The following is a 21,373-nucleotide window of genomic DNA, read 5'->3' on the forward strand; positions in this document are numbered from 1 at the left end:
GCCACTGTTACATGGCCACTGCTACAATCCCGGACAACCCCCCCCCCCCCCCCCGCCCCCTTCCCGCATATCGGGACGTTACCGGGCTTAGTTGGAGGGCAGTTTATCTGGGCAAGTCCTAGAACGCTGCCTTACAGGGGACGGCTGCAGACTTGCAAGCCGTCTGCTACATCTAGGCGCGGTGGGAGCCGTTTTCCTGGCATGAACGGCGCCATGTCATGGCCGGCACTTCAACATCCTTGGGGGTTAAAATCATTTTGCCGCGCGCGCGCGGCTCTGCTTCGGCTTCAGCGCGGCAGAGGGGGGGCGGAGCTTCCTTACACATTCAGCTCCGTGCTGCTGCGCTCCGCTACTTCCGGGTTCATCTCTCTGCCGTGCGATCCTGAAGCCATTCAGCTCCGTGCTGCTGCCTCTCCTCCACAGCCTCCTCAGTCTGTTCCCCTTACAGCTGCCGCTTGTATCTCCGGGTCTGGTAGGACTGTTTAACCCCCTCCGTGCCACAGTACTGTTGCTTGGTTCTCACTTTTAAGTGCAACATCTTTCCACCATGTCAGACCCTTCTGCAGCCGCCAAGCCATGGTACCATGCCTGTACTGCTTGTAGGGAACCCTTTCCCCGGGGGCAGTCTGATCCGCACTGTACTGCATGCCGAGCTCCACCGCAGCCTCAGTCGCCCGCTGTGTCGCTCCCTGCTTCCTCTGACCCGCCTGACTGGGCTAGATCCCTGTCCCAGGCCGTGGAAAGCCTCACTCATGTCGTGGGCCGCCTAATAGACAGGCCACCTACCCCGCAGGACGCCACTCTGACTGTCGCGCCCTCCGGGTCCACTGCTTCTGCCGCTGCAGCGGGTTCACCCTCTCCTAGTGACCCCTCCCGAGCTAGGCACTCTCAGAAGCGTATTAGAGTAGAGCGAGCCTCCTCCTCGGATGCCTCCCTCTCCCCGCCACGCGTGCGCACCCAGACGAGCCTCTCCTCTCCAAAGGATTCGCTCTCTGAAGGTGAATTGGCGGCTTCAGATTTGGAAATGGACTCGGCCCTGCCGTCCAAGCTAGCCTCAGCGATGGGTCAACTCATCTCTGATATACGTGACACCTTTAAGGTGCAGGATGACCCCCCTAGCTCGGACGCAGCTAGCGTCTCCTTTATCAGACCCAGGCAGGCCTCAAAAGTCTTTCCAATCCACTCTGATTTCTCCTCCGTGGTGTCTAAGGCTTGGGCTCGCCCGGACGCCCGTTTTGTCAACCCAAAGAAGCTGGACATTTGCTATCCTTTTCCAGCCGATGTCGTGGCCACCTGGTCTTCCCCACCCAAGGTGGACCCCCCTGTGGCCCGGCTGTCAAAGAACACGGCCATCCCTGTTCCCGACGGGTCCTCTCTTCAGTCAGCGGAGGACCGTCGCATGGAGACCCTGTCCAAGGGCATTTTTGCTGCCTCCGGTTCTGCCCTCAGACCGGTTTTTGCCTCTGCTTGGGCAGGGAAAGCAATCTCTGCTTGGGGTACGCAGCTGGAACAGGAGTTGGACTCGGACATCCCCATCCAGGACCTACGTTCCTTGGCCCAGCTTATTATTCGGGCCGGGAATTTTGTCTGTGAGGCCTCCCTTGATGCGGGAGCCCTTATTGCACGCTCCTCCGCCCTGGCAGTTGCCGTCAGGAGGGAGCTCTGGCTGAAGGTCTGGAAAGCGGACGCTGCCTCCAAACGTTCCTTGGCGGGGCTACCGTTTGCGGGTTCCCGCCTTTTCGGGGTCCGCTTAGACGAACTTATTTCAGAGGCCACGGGTGGTAAAAGCACCCATCTTCCTCAACCCCAAGCCAGGGGCGCCCCCCGCGGACGCCCTGGTGCGTCTCGTTTTCGGTCCTCCCGCAGGGCCTCTGGGGCTCCCACCACAGCTGCCGCTTCGGCTCCTCCCCAGGACAAGCGTAGGAAGCCGTTTTTTCGGGCGCAGCCCTCCTGGCGCAAGCCGCAGGCTGCCCGCACACCCGCAGCAAAACAGTCCTCTGCCTGAAGGCGCGCCCCCACCCACCCGGGTGGGGGGCCGGCTCCTCCTTTTCAAGGACGTCTGGATGGCTCACGTCTCCGACGCCTGGGCCCTCGAAATTGTGTCCTCCGGATACAAAATCGAATTTGCATCCTTCCCTCCGGATCGGTTCTTTCGCTCCCGCCCCACGCGAGACCCGAAAGACGCGGCTGCGTTCTCCGCGGCCGTTCAAGCCTTACTGGACAGGGGGGTGATTACCCCCGTTCCTCTAGAGGAAAGATTCCAAGGGTTCTACTCGAACCTCTTTGTAGTTCCCAAGAAGGGAGGTTCGGTGCGGCCCATTTTGGACCTCAAAAAGCTCAACCGTTTTCTCCTCCTTCGACGGTTTCGGATGGAGTCCCTCCGCTCCGCGGTGGCTTCCCTGGAGCAGGGAGATTTCATGTCTTCCATCGATATACAGGATGCCTACCTCCATGTTCCGGTAGCCCAGTGTCACCATCGCTTCCTTCGATTCGCCGTGGGGGACCTCCACTTCCAATTTGTCGCCCTTCCCTTTGGACTGGCAACAGCCCCCCGGGTGTTCACCAAGGTCCTGGCCCCGGTTTTAGCCTTACTCCGTTCCAGGGGTGTTTTTCTGCTACCGTACTTGGACGATATCCTCATCAAGGCTCCGTCCCTTTCTCAAGCGGTTGCCAGCGTGGATCTCACTCTAGAGACTCTGGCGAGGTTCGGTTGGGTCATCAACTTCCCCAAGTCCTCCCTTCCCCCCTCCAGACAACTCGTCTTCCTGGGAATGCTTTTAGACACGGGAGCGGCGGAGGTACGTCTTCCCTCGGAAAAACGTCTGATCCTCCGTGGGGCGGTTCGGGGTCTCCTTCTCCACCGTCGACCGTCCTTCCGCTTCTGCATGCGGGTATTGGGGCAGATGGTTGCCTGTTTCGAGGCGATCCCATTTGCGCAGTTTCACTCCCGCCCTCTCCAACGGGCGATCCTCTCCTCCTGGGACAAATCGCCGCAGTCTCTGGATCATCCCTTCCATCTTTCGCCTCCGGTGCGGTCATCTCTCCGCTGGTGGTTACAGTCCCCTCTTCTGGGCAGGTCCTTTCTGCCACTCAACTGGTTGGTGGTTACAACCGATGCCAGTCTCTCGGGCTGGGGAGGCGTGTTTCCTCCCCGATCCGTCCAGGGCATTTGGTCTCCATCGGAGTCCAAACTCTCGATCAATGTCCTGGAACTGAGAGCGGCCCTTCTGTCTCTACGACACTGGACTCATCTGCTGAAGGGTCATCCAGTTCGTGTACAATCAGACAACGCCACGGCCGTGGCGTACATAAACCACCAGGGGGGCACTCGCAGCGCTGCGGGAGGTCACCAGCATTCTCCGTTGGGCGGAAGCCCACGTCCCGGCCCTATCTGCAATTTTTATTCCAGGGGTGGACAATTGGGCGGCGGACTTCCTCAGTCGCACCACCGTCGACCCCGGCGAGTGGTCTCTTCACCCGGAGGCATTCGAGGCCATTTGCCTTCGTTGGGGCATTCCGGATGTGGACCTCATGGCCTCAAAATTCAATCACAAGGTCCCCGCCTATCTGTCCAGGGCCAGGGATCCGGGAGCTTGCGGAGCCGACGCCCTCGTTCTTCCTTGGCGAGGCTTCGCGCGCCCATACATATTCCCTCCCATCCCTCTCCTGCCCAAGGTCCTTCGGAAGATCGCGGCGGAAGGCGTCTCGGTGATTCTGGTCGCTCCGGACTGGCCCCGCCGGTCTTGGTATGCCGACCTCATGCTGCTCCTGGCAGACGCGCCCTGGCCACTGCCCGCCAGGGAAGATCTTCTCTCTCAGGGACCGATCTTCCACCCGCGTTTAGGGTCCCTACGTTTGACGGCGTGGTTGTTGAGACCACCGTCCTGACACGTAGGGGCTTTTCTGCGGACGTCGTCCGCACCATGATCCGCGCCCGTAAGCCGTCCTCTTCTAGGATCTATTATAGGACCTGGAGGACTTTTTTGGGGTTCTGTGCCGATCTGGGGATTCCTCCGCTCCGCTTTTCTCTCCCCACCGTTTTGTCCTTCCTGCAGAGCGGACTGGCCCAAGGTCTAGGCCTTAGTTCTTTGAAGGGTCAGGTATCTGCGCTGTCCATTTTGTTTCAGCGCCCACTGGCCCCCCTTGGTCCTGTCAAGACCTTCCTTCAGGGCGTGGCTCACGCGGTTCCCCCGTATCGCCCTCCGGTACCGCCCTGGGACCTGAACCTGGTTCTCTCAGCGCTCCAGGCTTCTCCTTTCGAGCCTCTGCGGACGGTTTCCTTGCGACTTCTGTCCTGCAAGGTTATTTTCCTTGTAGCCATCACCTCTCTTCGGAGGGTGTCCGAATTGGCTGCACTCTCCTGTCTGGAACCTTTCCTAGTGTTCCACCAGGACAAGGTGGTTCTTCGTCCGGTCCCTTCCTTCCTTCCTAAGGTGGTCTCCGCCTTTCATCTGAACGAGGACATCGTTCTCCCCTCTTTGTGTCCTTCCCCTTCCCATCCGCGGGAGAGGAAGCTTCATCGCCTGGACGTTGTCAGGGCGCTCAAGATTTACCTGGAAGTAACCAGCTCTTTCAGGCATACTGACTCGCTCTTTGTGGTCCCGGAAGGGTCGCGCAGAGGGATGGCGGCATCCAAAGTTGCTATCGCTCGTTTTGTCAAGATGGCTGTTACTGAGGCTTATCTCGCCAAGGGCAGGGTTCCTCCCCTTGGTGTTACCGCTCACTCCACTAGAGCGGTCGGGGCTTCCTGGGCTCAGAGAAATCGGGCTTCTTCGGAGCAGATTTGCAAGGCGGCCACTTGGTCCTCCTTGCACACCTTCACCAAGTTCTACAGGGTGCATACTCATGCGTCGGCTGACGCTGCTTTAGGCCGTCTGGTGTTGCAGGCGGCAGTTGATTGATGCCTCTGGTGTTGGTTGAGTTTGTTCTGGTCCCTCCCTTCTGGGACTGCTCTGGAACGTCCCATGGTTTCCTGTGTCCCCCAAGGAATATGGGCGAGAAAAGGAGACTTTTGTATTACTTACCAGTAAAGTCTCTTTCTCGCTCTTCCTTGGGGGACACAGCACCCGCCCTTCATTGGGTTACAGTTGTGGTTCCGGCTTGGTTGCCCCCGTTGGGGCTCGACAGTTCTTTTTCCGGTTGGTGGTTATCTTTCACTACTTGGACACGCAACTGGCAGTCCCTTCTCCAGGCTGAAGGGTATAGCTGATGGAGGAGGGGCTTACAGCTTTCGCTTAGTGTCACGCCTCCTAGGGAGCAGAGCTATACCCATGGTTTCCTGTGTCCCCCAAGGAAGAGCGAGAAAGAGACTTTACTGGTAAGTAATACAAAAGTCTCCTTATGTAGTCGTAAACTGCTGTACGGGCACACTGCATTGCACAAAAGGAAAGGAACGCCATATGGTTTTTGGAAAGCAGATTTCAATGGGATAATTTTAAGCTGCGATGTCACATTTGAAGCCCCCCTGATGCACCCCTAGAGTAGAAACTCCAAAAAAGTTACCCCATTTTAGAAACTACACCCCTCAAGGTATACAACACTGATTTTACAAACTTTGTTAACCCTTTAGGTGTTCCACAAGAATTAATGGAAAATAGAGATGACCTTTCAGAATTTCACTTTTTTGAAAGATTTTCCATTTTTTCCAGTTACAATGCAAAACTTTATATTTATTGCCCTGATTCAGTAGTTTACAGAAACACTCCATATGTGGTCGTAAACTGCTGTACAGGTGCACTGCATTACGCAGAAGGAAAGGAACGCCACATGGTTTTTAAAAGGCAAAATTTGCTGGACAGTTTTTTTGACACCATGAAGCCCACCTGATGCACCCCTAGAGTAGAAACTGCAAAAAAGTGACCCTATTTTGGAAACTACGTTATAAAGTGGCCGTTTTGTTGGTACTATTTTAGGGTACATATGATTTTTGGTTGCTCTATTACACTTTGTGAGGCAAGGTAACAAAAATAGCTGTTTTGACACAGTTTTTATTTTTTTACTGTGTTCACCTGAGGGGTTAGGTCATGGGATATTTTTTTAGAGCAGGTTATAACGGACGCAGCGATACCTAATATATCTACTTTTTATATATGTAAGTTTTACACAATGATATAATTTTTGAAGCAAAAAAAAAAATCATGTTTTAGTGTCTCCATAGTCTGAGAGCCATAGTTTTTCTATTTTATGGGTGATTGTCTTGGGTAGGGGCTCATTTTCTGCGGGGTGAGGTGACTGTTAGATTGGTACAATTGTTTGGGTTATACGCCTTTTTGATCGCTTGGTGTTGCACTTTTAGTGATGTAAGGTGAAAAAAATGGTTGTTTTAGCACAGTTTTTATAAAAAAATATTTGACGGTATTCACCTGAGGGGTTAGGTCATGTGATAGTTTTATAGAGCGGCGATACCTAAAATTTCTACTTTTCCCTTTTATTTTTGCAAAAGGATACTTTAAAGGGATTCTGTCATGACATTTTAGGCCTAAAACCTAAACATATGGCCAGGTCCGTACTAATAACCTGAATCCGAAACTGTACTTATTAAATCTGCCTGTGGCTCTATTAGCACATAAAACGGATTTTTATAACCTGTTATTCACCTACCTAAGGTGCCCAAAGGGACGTCGCTTCCTACAGTGTGCCCGGCTGCACCCATCTCCGTCTGGTGCCCAGCGCCGCCTTCCTCACCTCAGCCCCGCCTCCACAATCGTCCGGTCCCTCAGGTTATGCCTAAGGGATCTGACAGAGGGACTGGATCTCACAGGATCTCCCGGAAAGCAGCCATGATGCCTAAGGAAGGCATCGTGCTGCCTTCCATGCCATCGGGTCCCCATTACAGCAGCGCTGTAACCTGATGGCTGCTTTCTCACTGCACGGACTTTGCATGTGCCGCGGTCAGCGCTGACTGCGGCTGTGCAGGGGTTAATGCCCTGGCATCTAGGACTTCACCGATGCCAGCGCATGCAGCAGGGGTCCGGCTATCAGTGATTGCAGCATATCGGGCGCAGCTCCTGCACCCGCCCGATCACCATGACGTATATGTACTTCTCTGGTCCTTAAGTCACGGCCAGAGAGGACGTACATGTACGTCATGGGTACTTAAGGCTGGGTTCACACTTGAGCGTTTTACAGCGCGTTCAAACGCGCTGTAAAACGCTCAACACATGAAAACCAATGCTTCCCTATGGCTCTGGTTCTCACTTGAGCGTTTTACAGCGCGTTTGAACGCGCTGAAAAACGCCCTACGCTCAAACAAGTTCTTGAGCTTCTTTGGGGCGTTTTGACGCGCGTTTATGGCCATAGGACACTGCAGTCAATCACACAAACGCGCGTCAAACGCGCGTTTACTATTGCAAAAAACGCGCAACAAAAACGCGCGTTAAACGCGCATATCAAATACGCTCAGGTCTGAACCCAGCCTAAGGGTTTAAAGGGGTTGTCTCACTTCAGCAAGTGGCATTTATCATGTAGAGAAAGTTAATACAAGGCACTTACTAATGTATTCCAACTGTCCATATTGTTTCATTTGCTGGCTTCATTAAATTTTCGATCACATTATACACTGATTGTTTCCATTAGTTTACGACTAGTGTTGAGTGAATCGAGCTTCGGATCTATGATCCGAAATTGATTTGCTCAAAACTTTGCTGTGCAGAGATTTGTCTCCATAGAGCATTCAAAAGTATGGGCTCCGGCGAGGGAAATTCGTTATCACCCTTAGTCTCGCGGGACTTTGGCGAATAATTTCGAACTTCAATTTTAGAACTTGAAAACCATTTCAAAACTTGGATCTGGAGTCGGCTTGGGTACCGAGGTACCAGCCGGTACTGGATCTGGAGTCGGCTTGGGTACCGAGGTACCAGCCGGTACTGGATCTGGAGTCGGCTTGGGTACCGAGGTACCAGACGATACTGAAGCAGACTTCGGATTACTGTTTTAAAATGGTTTTCAAGTTTAAAAATCAAATGGCGAAGTTATTCACCAAAGCCTCACAAGACTTCGGTGATAACGAACTTCACCTTGCTGGAGTCCTGGGTCTCCATACAGCATTAAAATGAAGTTTTGAGCGAATCAACTTTGGATCTTGGATCCAAAGCTCGATTTGCTCAACACTAATTATGACCACCCTGTAATCCAGCAGCGATGGCCATGCTTAAATACTATAGGAAAAAGTGCCATCCTCTCTGGTGCCCGGGGCTGTGGGAGCTCAAGTAGGCTGGTTATTTTTCCTATAGTGTGCAAGCATGACCACCACTGCTGGATTACAGGATTGTTGTAACCATGGAAACGAGCAGTGTATAATGCAATGAAAAAATGAATCCAGCCATCAAGAGGCAATATGGACAATCACAATACATTAGTAAGTGCCTGGTATTAACTTTCTCTACGTAATAAATGCTAATTGCTGGAGAGACACAACCTCTTTAATGTGTATCGCTCCCAAGGAGGGTGGAGTAGAAAAACTGGAGAAGTTTTAAGTATTAGGATTAAGGATAAGACAAATATATCAAATAAATGTGACCATATCATGCTCCGTTGCGCTCCCTTGCCCTGCGCTAAATCGCGCAGGGCAAGGGCTCTTTTGTTTATCATAACACACTGCTGGACGGTAACTTCCGCCCGGCAGTGTGTTCGGTGACGTCACCGGCTCTGATGGGCGGGCTTTAGCCCTGCCCTAGCCGTTTTACTGGCTAGGGCAGCGCTAAAGCCCGCCCATCAGTGCCAGTGATGTCACCGGGCTTCCTAGCAGCCCCATGGAGAGCCCTGGTACGTCACCGAAACTCCTAAAAATGCCTTTGCCCTGCGTGAATTAGCGCAGGGCAAAGGAGAGCATCGGAGCATGAACTGCTCCGATGCTCAAGTCAGGGGGGCTGCCTGGGTGAAAATTGAGGTTTGTCCAGGTTCAGCTCTGAACCCGGAGAACCCCTTTAATGACTAGCGCCATAAATGTACGACGGGCTGATTGGGACGGCACGGAAACCGGCAGTCACTGACAGCCGGGCCCCTGCTGCATATGCCTGCATCAGTGAAACCAGATGTCGGCGTATTAACCCTTTGTATGCCCCTGTTAAAGCTAACCGCGGCATGTGGAGGGTACATGTTCCCGTCACTGCAGCTCTACATCGGGGCTTGCCTTCTACGAAAGCCTGTGAGATCCAGCCCCCTTAGGCTGGGTGTCACAGGCAGGCTGTCAGCATAGAAGCAAACAGGCAATGCATTACAATACAGAATGTATTGTAATGCATTGCAGAGTAGGGTTGTTTCGGGTATAGAACTTTCGATACCCAATCGATACTTTTGTCCCAGTATCGGTACAATACTGGGATTTGCCCTTTATCGATAATAGGTTGTGCTACTGCACACCCCAGTACCAGAGAACATGAGCACACTGCTCTCAGCACGGTGGAGAAAGAAGCAGTCTCTCCCTCCCCCTGTGCTGCTGCTGCCGCTGCCTCCAATGAGAGCGTAGAGGGGCGAAGGAGGGGAGGGGCTGTGGCCACTGCGCCACCAATTATAACTAACGTTTAATACATTACAAACATAAGCGGCAGAAACACATTGCCGTCACCCTGCCTCTGACAGGGTGCTGCGATCCGCGGCAATTAACCCTTCAGGTGCCGCACCTGAGGGGGTTAGCTGCCGCTAATTGCAGCGCCCTGTCAGAGGTTGGGTGGCGGCAATGTGTTTCTGCCGCCGGCTGTATTTGTATATTAAACGTTAATTATCATTAGTGGTGAAGTGCGCCCGATCCCCAGTATTAAAAACATTGGTGCAGTGCGCCCTCCACAGTATTATAATCGTTGGTGGCTGTGGCCAGAGTTCCCTCCCCTCCTCTCATTGGTGGCAGTTGTGATCGGAGCCCCAGCAGTGTAATCCTGGGGTTCTGATTGGTTACCATGGCAGCCAGGACGCTACTGAAACCCTGGCTGCCATGGTAAGCTTCCTGCTGTGTGCACAGGACAGCAGGAACAATGTAAGATCCTGTTCACCTTAATTAGAGATCTATTAGGGGTAAGTATGACAAGGGATTAAAAGATCCAAGGTTCTATCCCTAATGGGGGGGAAATGGTTATTAAAAAAAAAAAGTAAAAAAAATACACATAGTATAAATCACCCCCTTTCCCAATTTTGCATATAAAATATATAAACAATAAATAAAATATTACATATCGCCACATCCAAAAAGTCCAAACTATTAAAAAATCTCTTATGCGGTGAACACTGTAAAAGAAAAACTGCGCGATTCACTTATTTTTTTTTTTAAGTCACCCCAAAAATAGGATAGGATAGGACTGTTCTATTATGGACTTGGCAACGTAGATAACAAGGCGGCACAGCTGTGAACATTCAGATGCAGCGATCGAAGGACGGCAATCCCACTAGCCTCCTGATAAATCGCACTCCCGGTGGTGCACCGCTTCAGAAAAGCGTGAAGTTCAAACTTGATGCTTTATTCGGTAGTCACAATCCAAGTGCTTGCGGCATGGGGCAGACGAACGAACTACACGCACCAAACAGTGACTGCTGTTTCGCGCTAGTTGCACTTCGTCGGGCTGTACGTCAGCAGGTATGTTTGCGCCGCCTTCTTAATCACAAAAATAGCGTGTTGTCATGGAAACTATCACCATTATCAGGCCGGAATAGAAGGTAAGTTAAAAGCATATATAAAGACATGGACAAAAAGCAGCAATAGCAGTACATGTATGCACATATAACACAACATCATTTAAAGGAAGACACTCATGTCATTTAAACCCAGCTCACCTAGCGCTCGAGTCTGCAGAATCCACCTTGCTTCTCTCTGCAAAAGGAGGCGATGTCTATCTCCAAACCTGTGAATGAGATACAGTCCACATTACTTCCGTGGGCATTCCTTATGTGATCCATGAACCTCGGGCACCCCTTACCTGTCCTGACAGAGTTAAGATGTTCTCTTACTCGTTCATACAAACACCTAATCGTTTTACCGATATAGAACCTGCCACAGCTGCACAACAGTAGATACACCACGTATGTGCTCTTACAAGTAAAATGGTTTAAATGACATGAGTGTCATATGTGTTATATGTGCATACATGTACTGCTATTGCTGCTTTTTGTCCATGTCTTTATATATGCTTTTAACTTACCTTCTATTCCGGCATGATGATGGTGATTGTTTCCATGTCAACTCTGTTTTTGTGATTAAGAAGGTGGCGCAAACATGCGCGCTGTAAAGGGGGAATATTGATCACCAATATTTATGCAAATATCAATAATTAATATTCATAAATGGGAGGAGCTGTCTGGTGATAACTCCGCCCACTTTATATAATAACAATACCTTTGCTATGCTTTACACTAATCACTACGCTAGCTGCAAGCGCCTTACTATCACTATACTACGGCGGCGACTACTAAAAACACCATACACTGCATTATGAACAATAAGGAATATTTATTACACAATACAATTATATCAGTCTAGCAATACGTTTTTTATATATATATATATATATATATATATATATATATATATATAAAATATATTTATTCATGGATCAATGGATATGAATATATATACATATAGACGTACACACCGCAGTACAGAAACAGTACTACAATAAACACAATACAAGCCTAACTACACTACACAATCCCAAATTCCACCCCACATACTATCTATACATTACAATAATACATTCGCATACACACAAATATCAGTAACCCACCCGACTATTCACTGTCCCTACGGGGTACGACGAGGGTTAATGGTGGCCTCACAGGGGTGTAAGCCGACCACAAACACAAAGGGTTAACAATGGGGATAATATCAGAACTGTACAGCAATGCAAGGGTAAATACCCTGCAAGTGTACAGTGAGGGGGGGGGGGGTGTGTGTGGCAGGGTTTGAGCAGGGGTTACCACCAGGGGTTAATCAGGGTAGGGAAAGGGTTACACGGTGGAGATACAGTGGGGGTCATCAGGGGGGTGTAACTGAACCACAAATACAATCAGGGGAACCAGTGGCACAGGATCAGGGGTACAAACAAGGATACAATAAGGCAAGGGTTTGGGGGATCAGGGTGTCCAGTAACACGGCAAGGGTAAATCAGGGTCAAGGGTTATAAGGCAGGGCCCAAGGTGCACATCAGGGTCAAATATAGGGGTTACAGGACCAGGGGTGATACTTAGGCCTTATCCAGGTGGTCATCATGGAGCTCCTCTCTCCCATGCGTCTCTGAATCTAGTCTGGTTGCAAGAGAGGGCACCTCTGTCCGGTTTGGGGTTTTATAGCCCAAAAGCAACCCCCTCCTCCTTCCTCAGGCATGTGACATCATAGTGTGCCTTAGTCCCCCCTCCTAGTCCCAAAAATGCTGGGAGTAATGGGCATGGCCATGGGGCAGAGGTGTGGAAAACAGGTTGTCTCTGGTTAGAAGGCCCTAACGGTGCCAGAGAGTCTGATTGTAAGGGGCCTGAACAAAAGGGGACTAGATGCTAATCAGCTGTTATCCTACAGGCTATCAGCACAAGTTTTTCTCTAAACAACTCTGTTGATAACAGTTGGAATTGCATTTATGCATATATATATATCCACAGATGCTTGGGGCACAGCTATAAACACATACAAAACCGGGGGTATGAATGGGCAGCAATAAGCCCACATACATACTGTCATGCTAACATAAGTGTATATACATAGACACGTGTGCAAATACATACACACATATCTATATATACACACACACCCTCGCATATATCTGGGGCATCACGTACAGGGGACATGCATATGTCCCCACTTGCCATACAGGGCCAATATATACACGGTCATACAGGAAATATATACTAACTATAAGGGGACACATATAAGGGGGCACATATATATACTAATATAAGGGGGATTATAAGGGGGCACAGCTTCCAGGGACCACATATTTCCCACAAGGGCCACCATGAGCCCCTGGGGATCACCATGGGCAGACGTGCGCAGATGCTGGCACATCTGCGCACATCGTCCCATGATGCTGTGGTTAATGTATGCAGATATATACCATACATGACCGCACGTGTTTGCAGGCATGCATGGATATATGCATACGTCTCAACCGTTCCTCAACAATCCCCCTGTTGTCTGTCTATAATACGACAATATCTTGGGGGAACGGGTTGAGATATATTTGCCCCCCCTTCAACCCCATCTTTGGTGGAAGTTCAGGAAGAACTGTAGTGCACACTGATCTTTAGGTACTTAGACATCCCTCATCCAGCTTCCTCCGACCTGCCCTTCACCGTAACCTCCTCCTCCGTCCACAGGATACACCGTCTACTTCTTGACATCTTTAGGATACCACACACCCACAGTCTCTCGGTTATTCTGCCGATCTTCAGGTATCTTCCCCCCCCCCCCCCCCCCAATTCTGGAGTGGGTTCACCCTTAGTCTTTAACTGGAACAGTCTCTTGGTGTTGGCCACCCCCACTTTGGAGTGGCCACACCCCCACAGTCTCTCGGTAATTCTGCCGATCTTCAAGTATCTTCGCCCCCCCCAATTCTGGAGCGGGTTCACCCTTACAGTCTTTGTCCCAACTTTCTTCTATCCAATGTCTGTTTCCATCTTGATGGGTGCGGTTCTCCCGTGGACAGATTAATAGGTCTTTACAAGGCAGGTCAGACTCTTAAGCGGTGATGTCATAGTACCTAAATTCTACTGCGGAGAACACCTCCGCCACACTACACCTCCAGCCCTTTCCTTAAGAACCTCACCGTTTCAGGGTTCAAGGTGGCAAATGAATGATGCCTGTCCCTATCGTGACCTAACCTTATCCCCATTCACACAAAACACATGTCACATCCCTCCCAACACCACCAAAATCATTATATGTATGTGTACCCATAGAGACTCATGCAACCTGGCATATCTCTACACCTCCAAAGACACAGGTAGGTCGCAGACCCCTGTGTCAATGGGAATCGACTATAGGATGCAAATGTGTACAGCCGAATATAGGCTGTCACACAATTGTACCTAGAGTGTCTATGGGTACACCATCGAGCAACAAACACAATCAATCAATAAATACAATGTGCTATGGGGTTTCGGGGTAGTACAAGTTATAAGTCCCGAACCCTCATAGGAAACAAAGTGTGTCCATACAATATTTGGCTACAGGAACCATGTTTGGGTTATGTCCTGAGCCTCCTCCTCCGGATAGTTCTGTAAAGTTCTGTCTGGTTCTGGTGTATTTGGTCAGTAAGTCCCTTGACCCTCCGATTACGATGACCAGAACCAGAAGAAGTTTCACTGGGTGAAACAATTGAATAAGTTCTTCCACCCGAACGTCTCCCAAGTCTTCCTCCAGAGCCTTAAATAATGCTCCCGCTGGATTGTGGCACAGTCTTCATTGCTATAACACCTCTAGGTAGAGGTCGCTTCATTGCCAAAATCCAGTGGGATCCTCTGGAGCTTCACAACAGTGTCAGGGGGAATAGCTGGCCTCTTCTGTGGCATCTCCTAGGTTTTTCTTCCGCTCCATATAAAATCTCACCTATGGCAGAAGAAAACACCAGGCGCTCCCAGGGGAATTTCTCCCCTAACAGTGCAATTAAATGTGAAAATTCCCAGCCCCAATACCTTTGACCCATGGGTAGAGAAAGGTATTGGGCTGCCCTTTATCTCACAGGACCCCTCGTTATCCCAACACTGGTGTCTGAACACCCTACCTTCAGAGGATTGAGTCCTCTGCTGCACATCCCTCTGCACCAACAGATAAGGATGGCCACCCTACTAGGTTAGGATAACTGGAGTTCTGTGGACAAAGCACCATCTTGTTATTGAGGGCACCGCATCCCTGTCCACTCGTGTGCACCCAGGCTGACTTCCCCCTGTGATCCCGTCCTGTGGAGGCCTGCAGAACCAATGGCATAGTCATGCCCTGGCTCCCCAGGACCCCACAACACAAGAACACAGTCCACACTCTGCTGCCAAACACTGCGTCCAATCCCTATCAGAGCTGTGCCGCCTGCTCGGACTAGAATCAAGTGCGCAGCACAACATTACACCAATGTTGTCTGTTCGCCCCAGTCCCCAGCGCAACACAGCCCTACCGAAAACCTTGAGCAAAACAGTGTTATCTGTATCGATCTGAGACCCTGGTTGCCCAGAATAATATCACATCATCCTTTGTGTGCTGCATGGAGAAGGTCCTTATGCCTTCTCCCGACCAGCAGGATTTCCCGTGTGATATTATCTGCTCGCGAACCTATACGTTCTCGATCCACAGTATAACACTGTTCCACTCCAAGGGGACACAGAATGAAACAAAGACAGCAGACGGGACTTACAACAAACTACATAAATCAGCATGGTAGAACACATCCGTAGACAAGGACCACCACCATCAACATCAAGAAAAACTTACAGATAATAAAAACACACAACATGGACATACACAGGGAACAAACGGTGTAACAAATAGTACAGGGGTGTCAAGTGTTGCCTAGCCTAGCTTGGCCACTCTGACCCCTCAGCAGCTGGTGATGCTGCCGAGAGGTAACCCCTTTATGGCCAAGCTGACTAGACCCCACTGCACAATTTGTTACCTGGCTGATACTGTTGGACACATTGCAATTACTTGCACAAGGGCAATTCCTTGCAATGTGTCCTTTGTTCCCACACCTGAAACACGTGACTTGGTTTCCTGTCCTGTGTGTTTTGCAGTGTCTCGCTATGTGACCTAGGCCACCACATGCAAAACATCTGTAGTTTGCTCTGCATGGCCCAGGTCCATCTACACTGCAGCCGTGCTCCCTTCTCCTGAATTGTTCCATCCTCAGGGACGCACTCTTCACAGTTCTTTTTCCCAAAGTCAGGGAAAAATCTCTGTTAGTCTGGACCGGCTTGACCTGATGATCAGACCGGTCACAGACTACTCTCCCCCCTTGTGGCCCTGCACAGGGCAACATTTTGGGAGATTCCGACCCTGGCTTTACGGAAAAAGAAAGGGCCGGCACCAACTTGGTGATAACCTGTTGCATGCCAGACATTAGCTGGGACCTTACAGCAACCTGAGCCTTCAATTTGGCTACCGTCACGTCAGTAGAGGCAGTCCGCTCCTTGAAGGCCTTGACCTCAGTATAAGACTGAGTCAACTTAGCCTCAATTTCCTCCTTCTGCCTCTGCAGCTCTACTAACTGTGACTCTATCCTAGCCACCTGCGCATCTCAGTCAACAGTAGACTGCACATTCTCTGCCAGCTGTGCCTGCAATGTCGAAACCTGGTCCGAATTACTCGCACAGCACTGGCAGTGAATGGCCGGAGGAATTGTCTCCGTTGACTGAGACACCAGCGCCACTTCCTTTGGCTTACAGATGCTAGCCTCAAACGTATGAACGAGTTTGGCTAGCATCTGAAGCCGTTTGGTGGCCTTGTTCAAAACCGTCCGTTTGTTAACACAAAGCTTGTCATAACTACAAGCCTGTGCTAACAAATCGGACCACAGCATTTCTGCTGCCTTGTATGTGGTTGGGAGGATGGGGTAAGGCTACTTTCACACTAGCGTTTGGGTGTCCGCTCGTGCGCACCGTTTGAAGGGGCTCACGAGCGGCCCCGAACGCATCCGTCTGGCCCCAATGCATTCTCAGTGGAGGCGGATCCACTGAGAATGCATCCGCCTGCCAGCATTCAGCCTCCGCTCCGCTCAGTGAGCGGACACCTGAACGCTGCTTGCAGCGTTCAGGTGTCCGCCTGGCCGTGCGGAGGCGAGCGGATCCGTCCACACTTACAATGTAAGTCAATGGGGACGGATCCGCTTGAAGATGACACAATATGGCTCAATCTTCAAGCGGATCCGTTCCCCATTGACTTTCAATGTAAAGTCTGAACGGATCCGCTCAGGCTACTTTCAGACTTAGAAAATTTTCTAAGTAATAATGCAGACGGATCCGTTCTGAACGGATGCAAACGTCTGCATTATCGGAGCGGATCCGCTCCGAACGCTAGTGTGAAAGTAGCCTTAAATGTGCTGTGTCTGCTCAAGTGTTGCAGTGTGGGGAAGTCCATACTCACCGTTTGCTGAGCGTCCATCTTCTCCCTCGCAATCACTTGAGCGATGCTTGTTGGTGCTGTACTTTTCCGTGTCTTCTTCTCTTACCCCAGCGACGGTGACCGTGCAAAGCAAATAGCAAAATATTAATTCACAGAACTGATTATAGATTCTCTGCTAAAGATTTTAATCTGCGCTTGGTGCCGTAAGGAAGAGTCGCGTTACCTGTCCGAATTATCAGGTCCTAGACGCTCAGACCGCTGACCACGTCTCTCTTGCCTGACAATTCACAGGATGACCGACCTCTAACCCCAAAACCAAACACAGATTTCAAAATCTAAGCAGTGGGCCTGACTCGCCAATGTAAAGGGGGAATATTGATCACCAATATTTATGCAAATATCAATAATTAATATTCATAAATGGGAGGAGCTGTCTGGTGATAACTCCGCCCACTTATGCCTTTATATAATAACAATACCTTTGCTATGCTTTACACTAATCACTACGCTAGCTGCAAGCGCCTTACTATCACTATACTACGGCGGCGACTACTAAAAACACCATACACTGCATTATGAACAATAAGGAATATTTATTACACAATACAATTATATCAGTCTAGCAATACGTTATATCTATATATATTCATGGATCAATGGATATGAATATATATACATATAGACGTACACACCGCAGTACAGAAACAGTACTACAATAAACACAATACAAGCCTAACTACACTACACAATCCCAAATTCCACCCCACATACTATCTATACATTACAATAATACATTCGCATTCGCATACACACAAATATCAGTAACCCACCCGACTATTCACTGTCCCTACGGGGTACGGCGAGGGTTAATGGTGGCCTCACAGGGGTGTAAGCCGACCACAAACACAAAGGGTTAACAATGGGGATAATATCAGAACTGTACAGCAATGCAAGGGTAAATACCCTGCAAGTGTACAGTGAGGGGGGGGGGGGGGGGGTGTGGCAGGGGTTACCACCAGGGGTTAATCAGGGTAGGGAAAGGGTTACACGGTGGAGATACAGTGGGGGTCATCAGGGGGGTGTAACTGAACCACAAATACAATCAGGGGAACCAGTGGCACAGGATCAGGGGTACAAACAAGGATACAATAAGGCACTATGGATTTTTAATATGAAAAGCCGACATACTTGTGGCCTCAAACTACGATGGACCTAATGCATTTTTATTGAATGACTTTGAAAAACTCCTGGGAATTTATTTTTTTTTAAAAAAATTTTCGCTCCTGGAAAGCAGCGAACGAAGAAAAAAAATAAATAACTGAAAATGGCTGCATCAGGAAGGTGATAAGAAATGGACCTTACTCAGACCCTGACACTCCAGCGCCACTAGTTAGGTGGTCCGCATGCTGTACATCCACATGACCTCTGAAGTCAATTGGTGGCCTTAGCGATGTTGCTCTGTGCATGATCACAGTGATTGGCTGCAGTGGCCACTTGTATGCACAACAGGTCTTCGCTGCAGGAAAGTAAAAGCTAGTGGGATCACTGTAGCTGTAGAGAATTTAAAGGAGTTCTCCAGGATTTTTATATTGATGGTCCATATTACCTATCAAAAAATAGAACATGTAAACAGTCTGTTTTGCTTTTTTAATAGTTGTGTAAATGTACAGGATAGCTGTTGTACCGAAGCTCCAGTCACAGAAGTGCCCAGCACTGTCCACTGTGTGGTGGAGAGGACTGGTGACTGCAGCACTACTCCCATTCAAGTGGCAGGCCAGCAGTATAAAAATCCCAGCAAAACCTTTCATTTTGTTATTTCCTTTTGTCAATTTTTTTTCTAATCTGGGACACTTCCTTTAAGGTTACATCCACTGGCATGTAATTTCCAGCCAAAATATCCACATTATGGTCATTACGATTTCACCCTTGGCATTGCAAAGGGCAATATCCATGTTTGAAATCTGCAGCATAAATTCACATGCTGCGGATATAAAGTCTGCACTGCAGTTTGTTAGTTTTTTATGCAATGTGTGTGGATGAGATTTTTTAAAATCCCATCTACTTTGCTAGTACTCTAAAATGCTGTAGATTTTCATCCTGCAAATCCACCTAGAGGGGTTTTCCTGGTTGTATTGGGCGTTTCCCTTTACATGGCTGCATGATGTGTTGTCCATAGTGATACATGAAGCTGGCTGTAGTGACATCACTATGGACCTGTGACGGACCTGCCTGCTCATTGACACATCACTGTAAACAGATGCAGCTAGGGATCTTACCTTGTGGCCTCAAGGGAATGCTGAGCAGTTCTAGCAGAAAGTAGGTGAAGAAACGCAATAATTCAGGACTCAAGCAGAATGAATGTTTTAATATTAGAAAATCTTTTTAAGGGTATGTCCACATGTGGTGTAAACTTTGAGGATTTGTGTGCACAATGTTATACAGTACCAGCAATGTGTGTGAGATTTTAAGAAAGCTCATCTGCATGTTGTAGAGAGAAACCGCAATGTAAACTCACTTGCGCTGCAGGTTTTATCTGGGGCTTTCAGCCTTTGCAATACAAATTTTGAAAGCAGCAGGAGACCTGCCATGATCTCGGCAGAAATGGCCACTGTAAGGCCAATTAAGGCTTTTTATTTTTTTCACTAGCATTTTTCCCTCCTGATCTGCTTTGAACCCACTTTTCGCTTTACAGGTCAGGCCATATTACTTACCTGCTTCCCAGCACTGGCTTCCTGCTCCTTCTCCAGGCCTGCAATGCTCTTCTGGGCTCACTTGCTGAAAACATCTGCTTTGACATTGCCACGGCCAATCACTGGCCGCGGTGGAGACCGGATTGCCTTACATCATATGTAAGGGGAGGCGGTCACCTTCATTTCACCCCATCCCTGACCAGTGATTGGCTGTGGGGATGTCAAACTGGATGTTTATTGCAAGGGAGCGCAGCAGAGCATCGCAGACCGGGAGGAGGAGGAGCGGGTAAGTAAGCTTCCCTTTACGGGTCTGGCAAAGTGTGTGTGTGGGGGTTGTTTTTATGTTGCATGCATTGTTATAGAATGCACCATCCTGTATGTTGAGAGGCTGAGATCTGTCTCACTGGTCCATGTGTTATGAACTTCCAAGAACTGCTGCTCTTCATTCTGTGCAACAATTTGGTTACTCTTTCACCAGATCTTGAAGTTGCTGAATAGATGCATCATCTTCTGCCTCCCAGTTATTGGACATCATTAATATCTAATACTTTTTTCCTCCTCTGCCACAGGACAGACAATACAGTTATCGGCTGTAGTGGATTTCATGGAGACTGCCTCACACTGACCAAGATAATTGAAGCTAGATTAAAGGTACATCGTTAAAGTTTTCTATTGCTTTGGGGCACGTTTACACTTGACTTAGGCCTAAGAACATTGGAAGATAGGGCATTACTGTCAAAATCCATATTTATGAAGTTCTTAGGCCACTTTTTTCTGAAAATGTCTGGGAAAGTTGCTACAAGCCGGGTTTTCCGCTGCAGAAGATCGTCTGCGAGAGCCGCCGCTCATAGACAGAGAGGTCCTAATAGTTACATACCGGTATATGGACAAGGCAACTCCTTTATTAAATATCCCCATTGTGTGTGCCTCCTTGTCTCTATCCCTTTGTAAAAGCCACTGTATGTTAGTCAGTAGTTAAAGGGTTTTTCCAAGTGTGTGTTTTTTTTTTTTTGTTACCATGGACTATAACGCAATTCCATGACTGAATGCCTTTAGAGGCATTCCATCATAATAGAAGTCTATGGCCAGCAGAACGGAATAGGTGAAAGCAGCCCGCTCCATGTTCTCTGATACTGGGCTGCGCAGTATCGATAAAAGGCAAATCCCGTTACCAAACTGATACCGGGACAAAAGTATCAATATTTCTATACCCGCAACAACCCTAGAGTGTATCAGAGGGGGTGATCACTGCCCCCTGCATAGTTTTAATAAGTCTTCGAAAATGCCAGTTTTTCCTGTTCACCCCTGGGATTATCTTAGTGTACATGTAGGTGGCGGTGGTATGTTCCCCTGTACACACAACCTCATGAGGCTAAGACATTAAAGGGGTTGCCCTTGCTAATGTTTTGTGATTGCCCACACTGCCTCCTTTGCTGGGTGGATTCATTTTTCCATCACATTATACATTGCTCGTTTCCATGGTTATGACCACAAGAAAAAAACACCAGCCTTTCTGGTGGCTGGAACTGTGGGATCTCCCATCCCAGCCACCTCATATCTGCACGTCAGCAGTAGTCGTGACTAGTGTTGAGCGAAGCGGCTTCAGACTGCTCTGTCCGAACTGAAATCATTCCTAAACTTTGTTCATAATATGTACAACATT

The 21,373-nt window shown here is 49.2% G+C and overlaps 1 protein-coding gene across 1 annotated transcript in view; it reads left to right on the plus strand.

The window, feature by feature from the left end:
• The window catches only part of PSMB1 (proteasome 20S subunit beta 1), a 38,638-nt gene that overhangs the window by 8,589 nt on the left and 8,676 nt on the right, over positions 1-21,373 (plus strand). Inside the window, exon 3 of the mRNA XM_040429396.1 lies at positions 20,280-20,361. Within this exon, the coding sequence (XP_040285330.1) occupies positions 20,280-20,361 (82 nt within the window). The remainder of the gene's footprint in view (positions 1-20,279; positions 20,362-21,373) is intronic.

The sequence above is a fragment of the Bufo bufo genome, chromosome 4 (assembly GCF_905171765.1).
Source record: "Bufo bufo chromosome 4, aBufBuf1.1, whole genome shotgun sequence".
Classification (NCBI taxonomy): domain Eukaryota; kingdom Metazoa; phylum Chordata; class Amphibia; order Anura; family Bufonidae; genus Bufo; species Bufo bufo.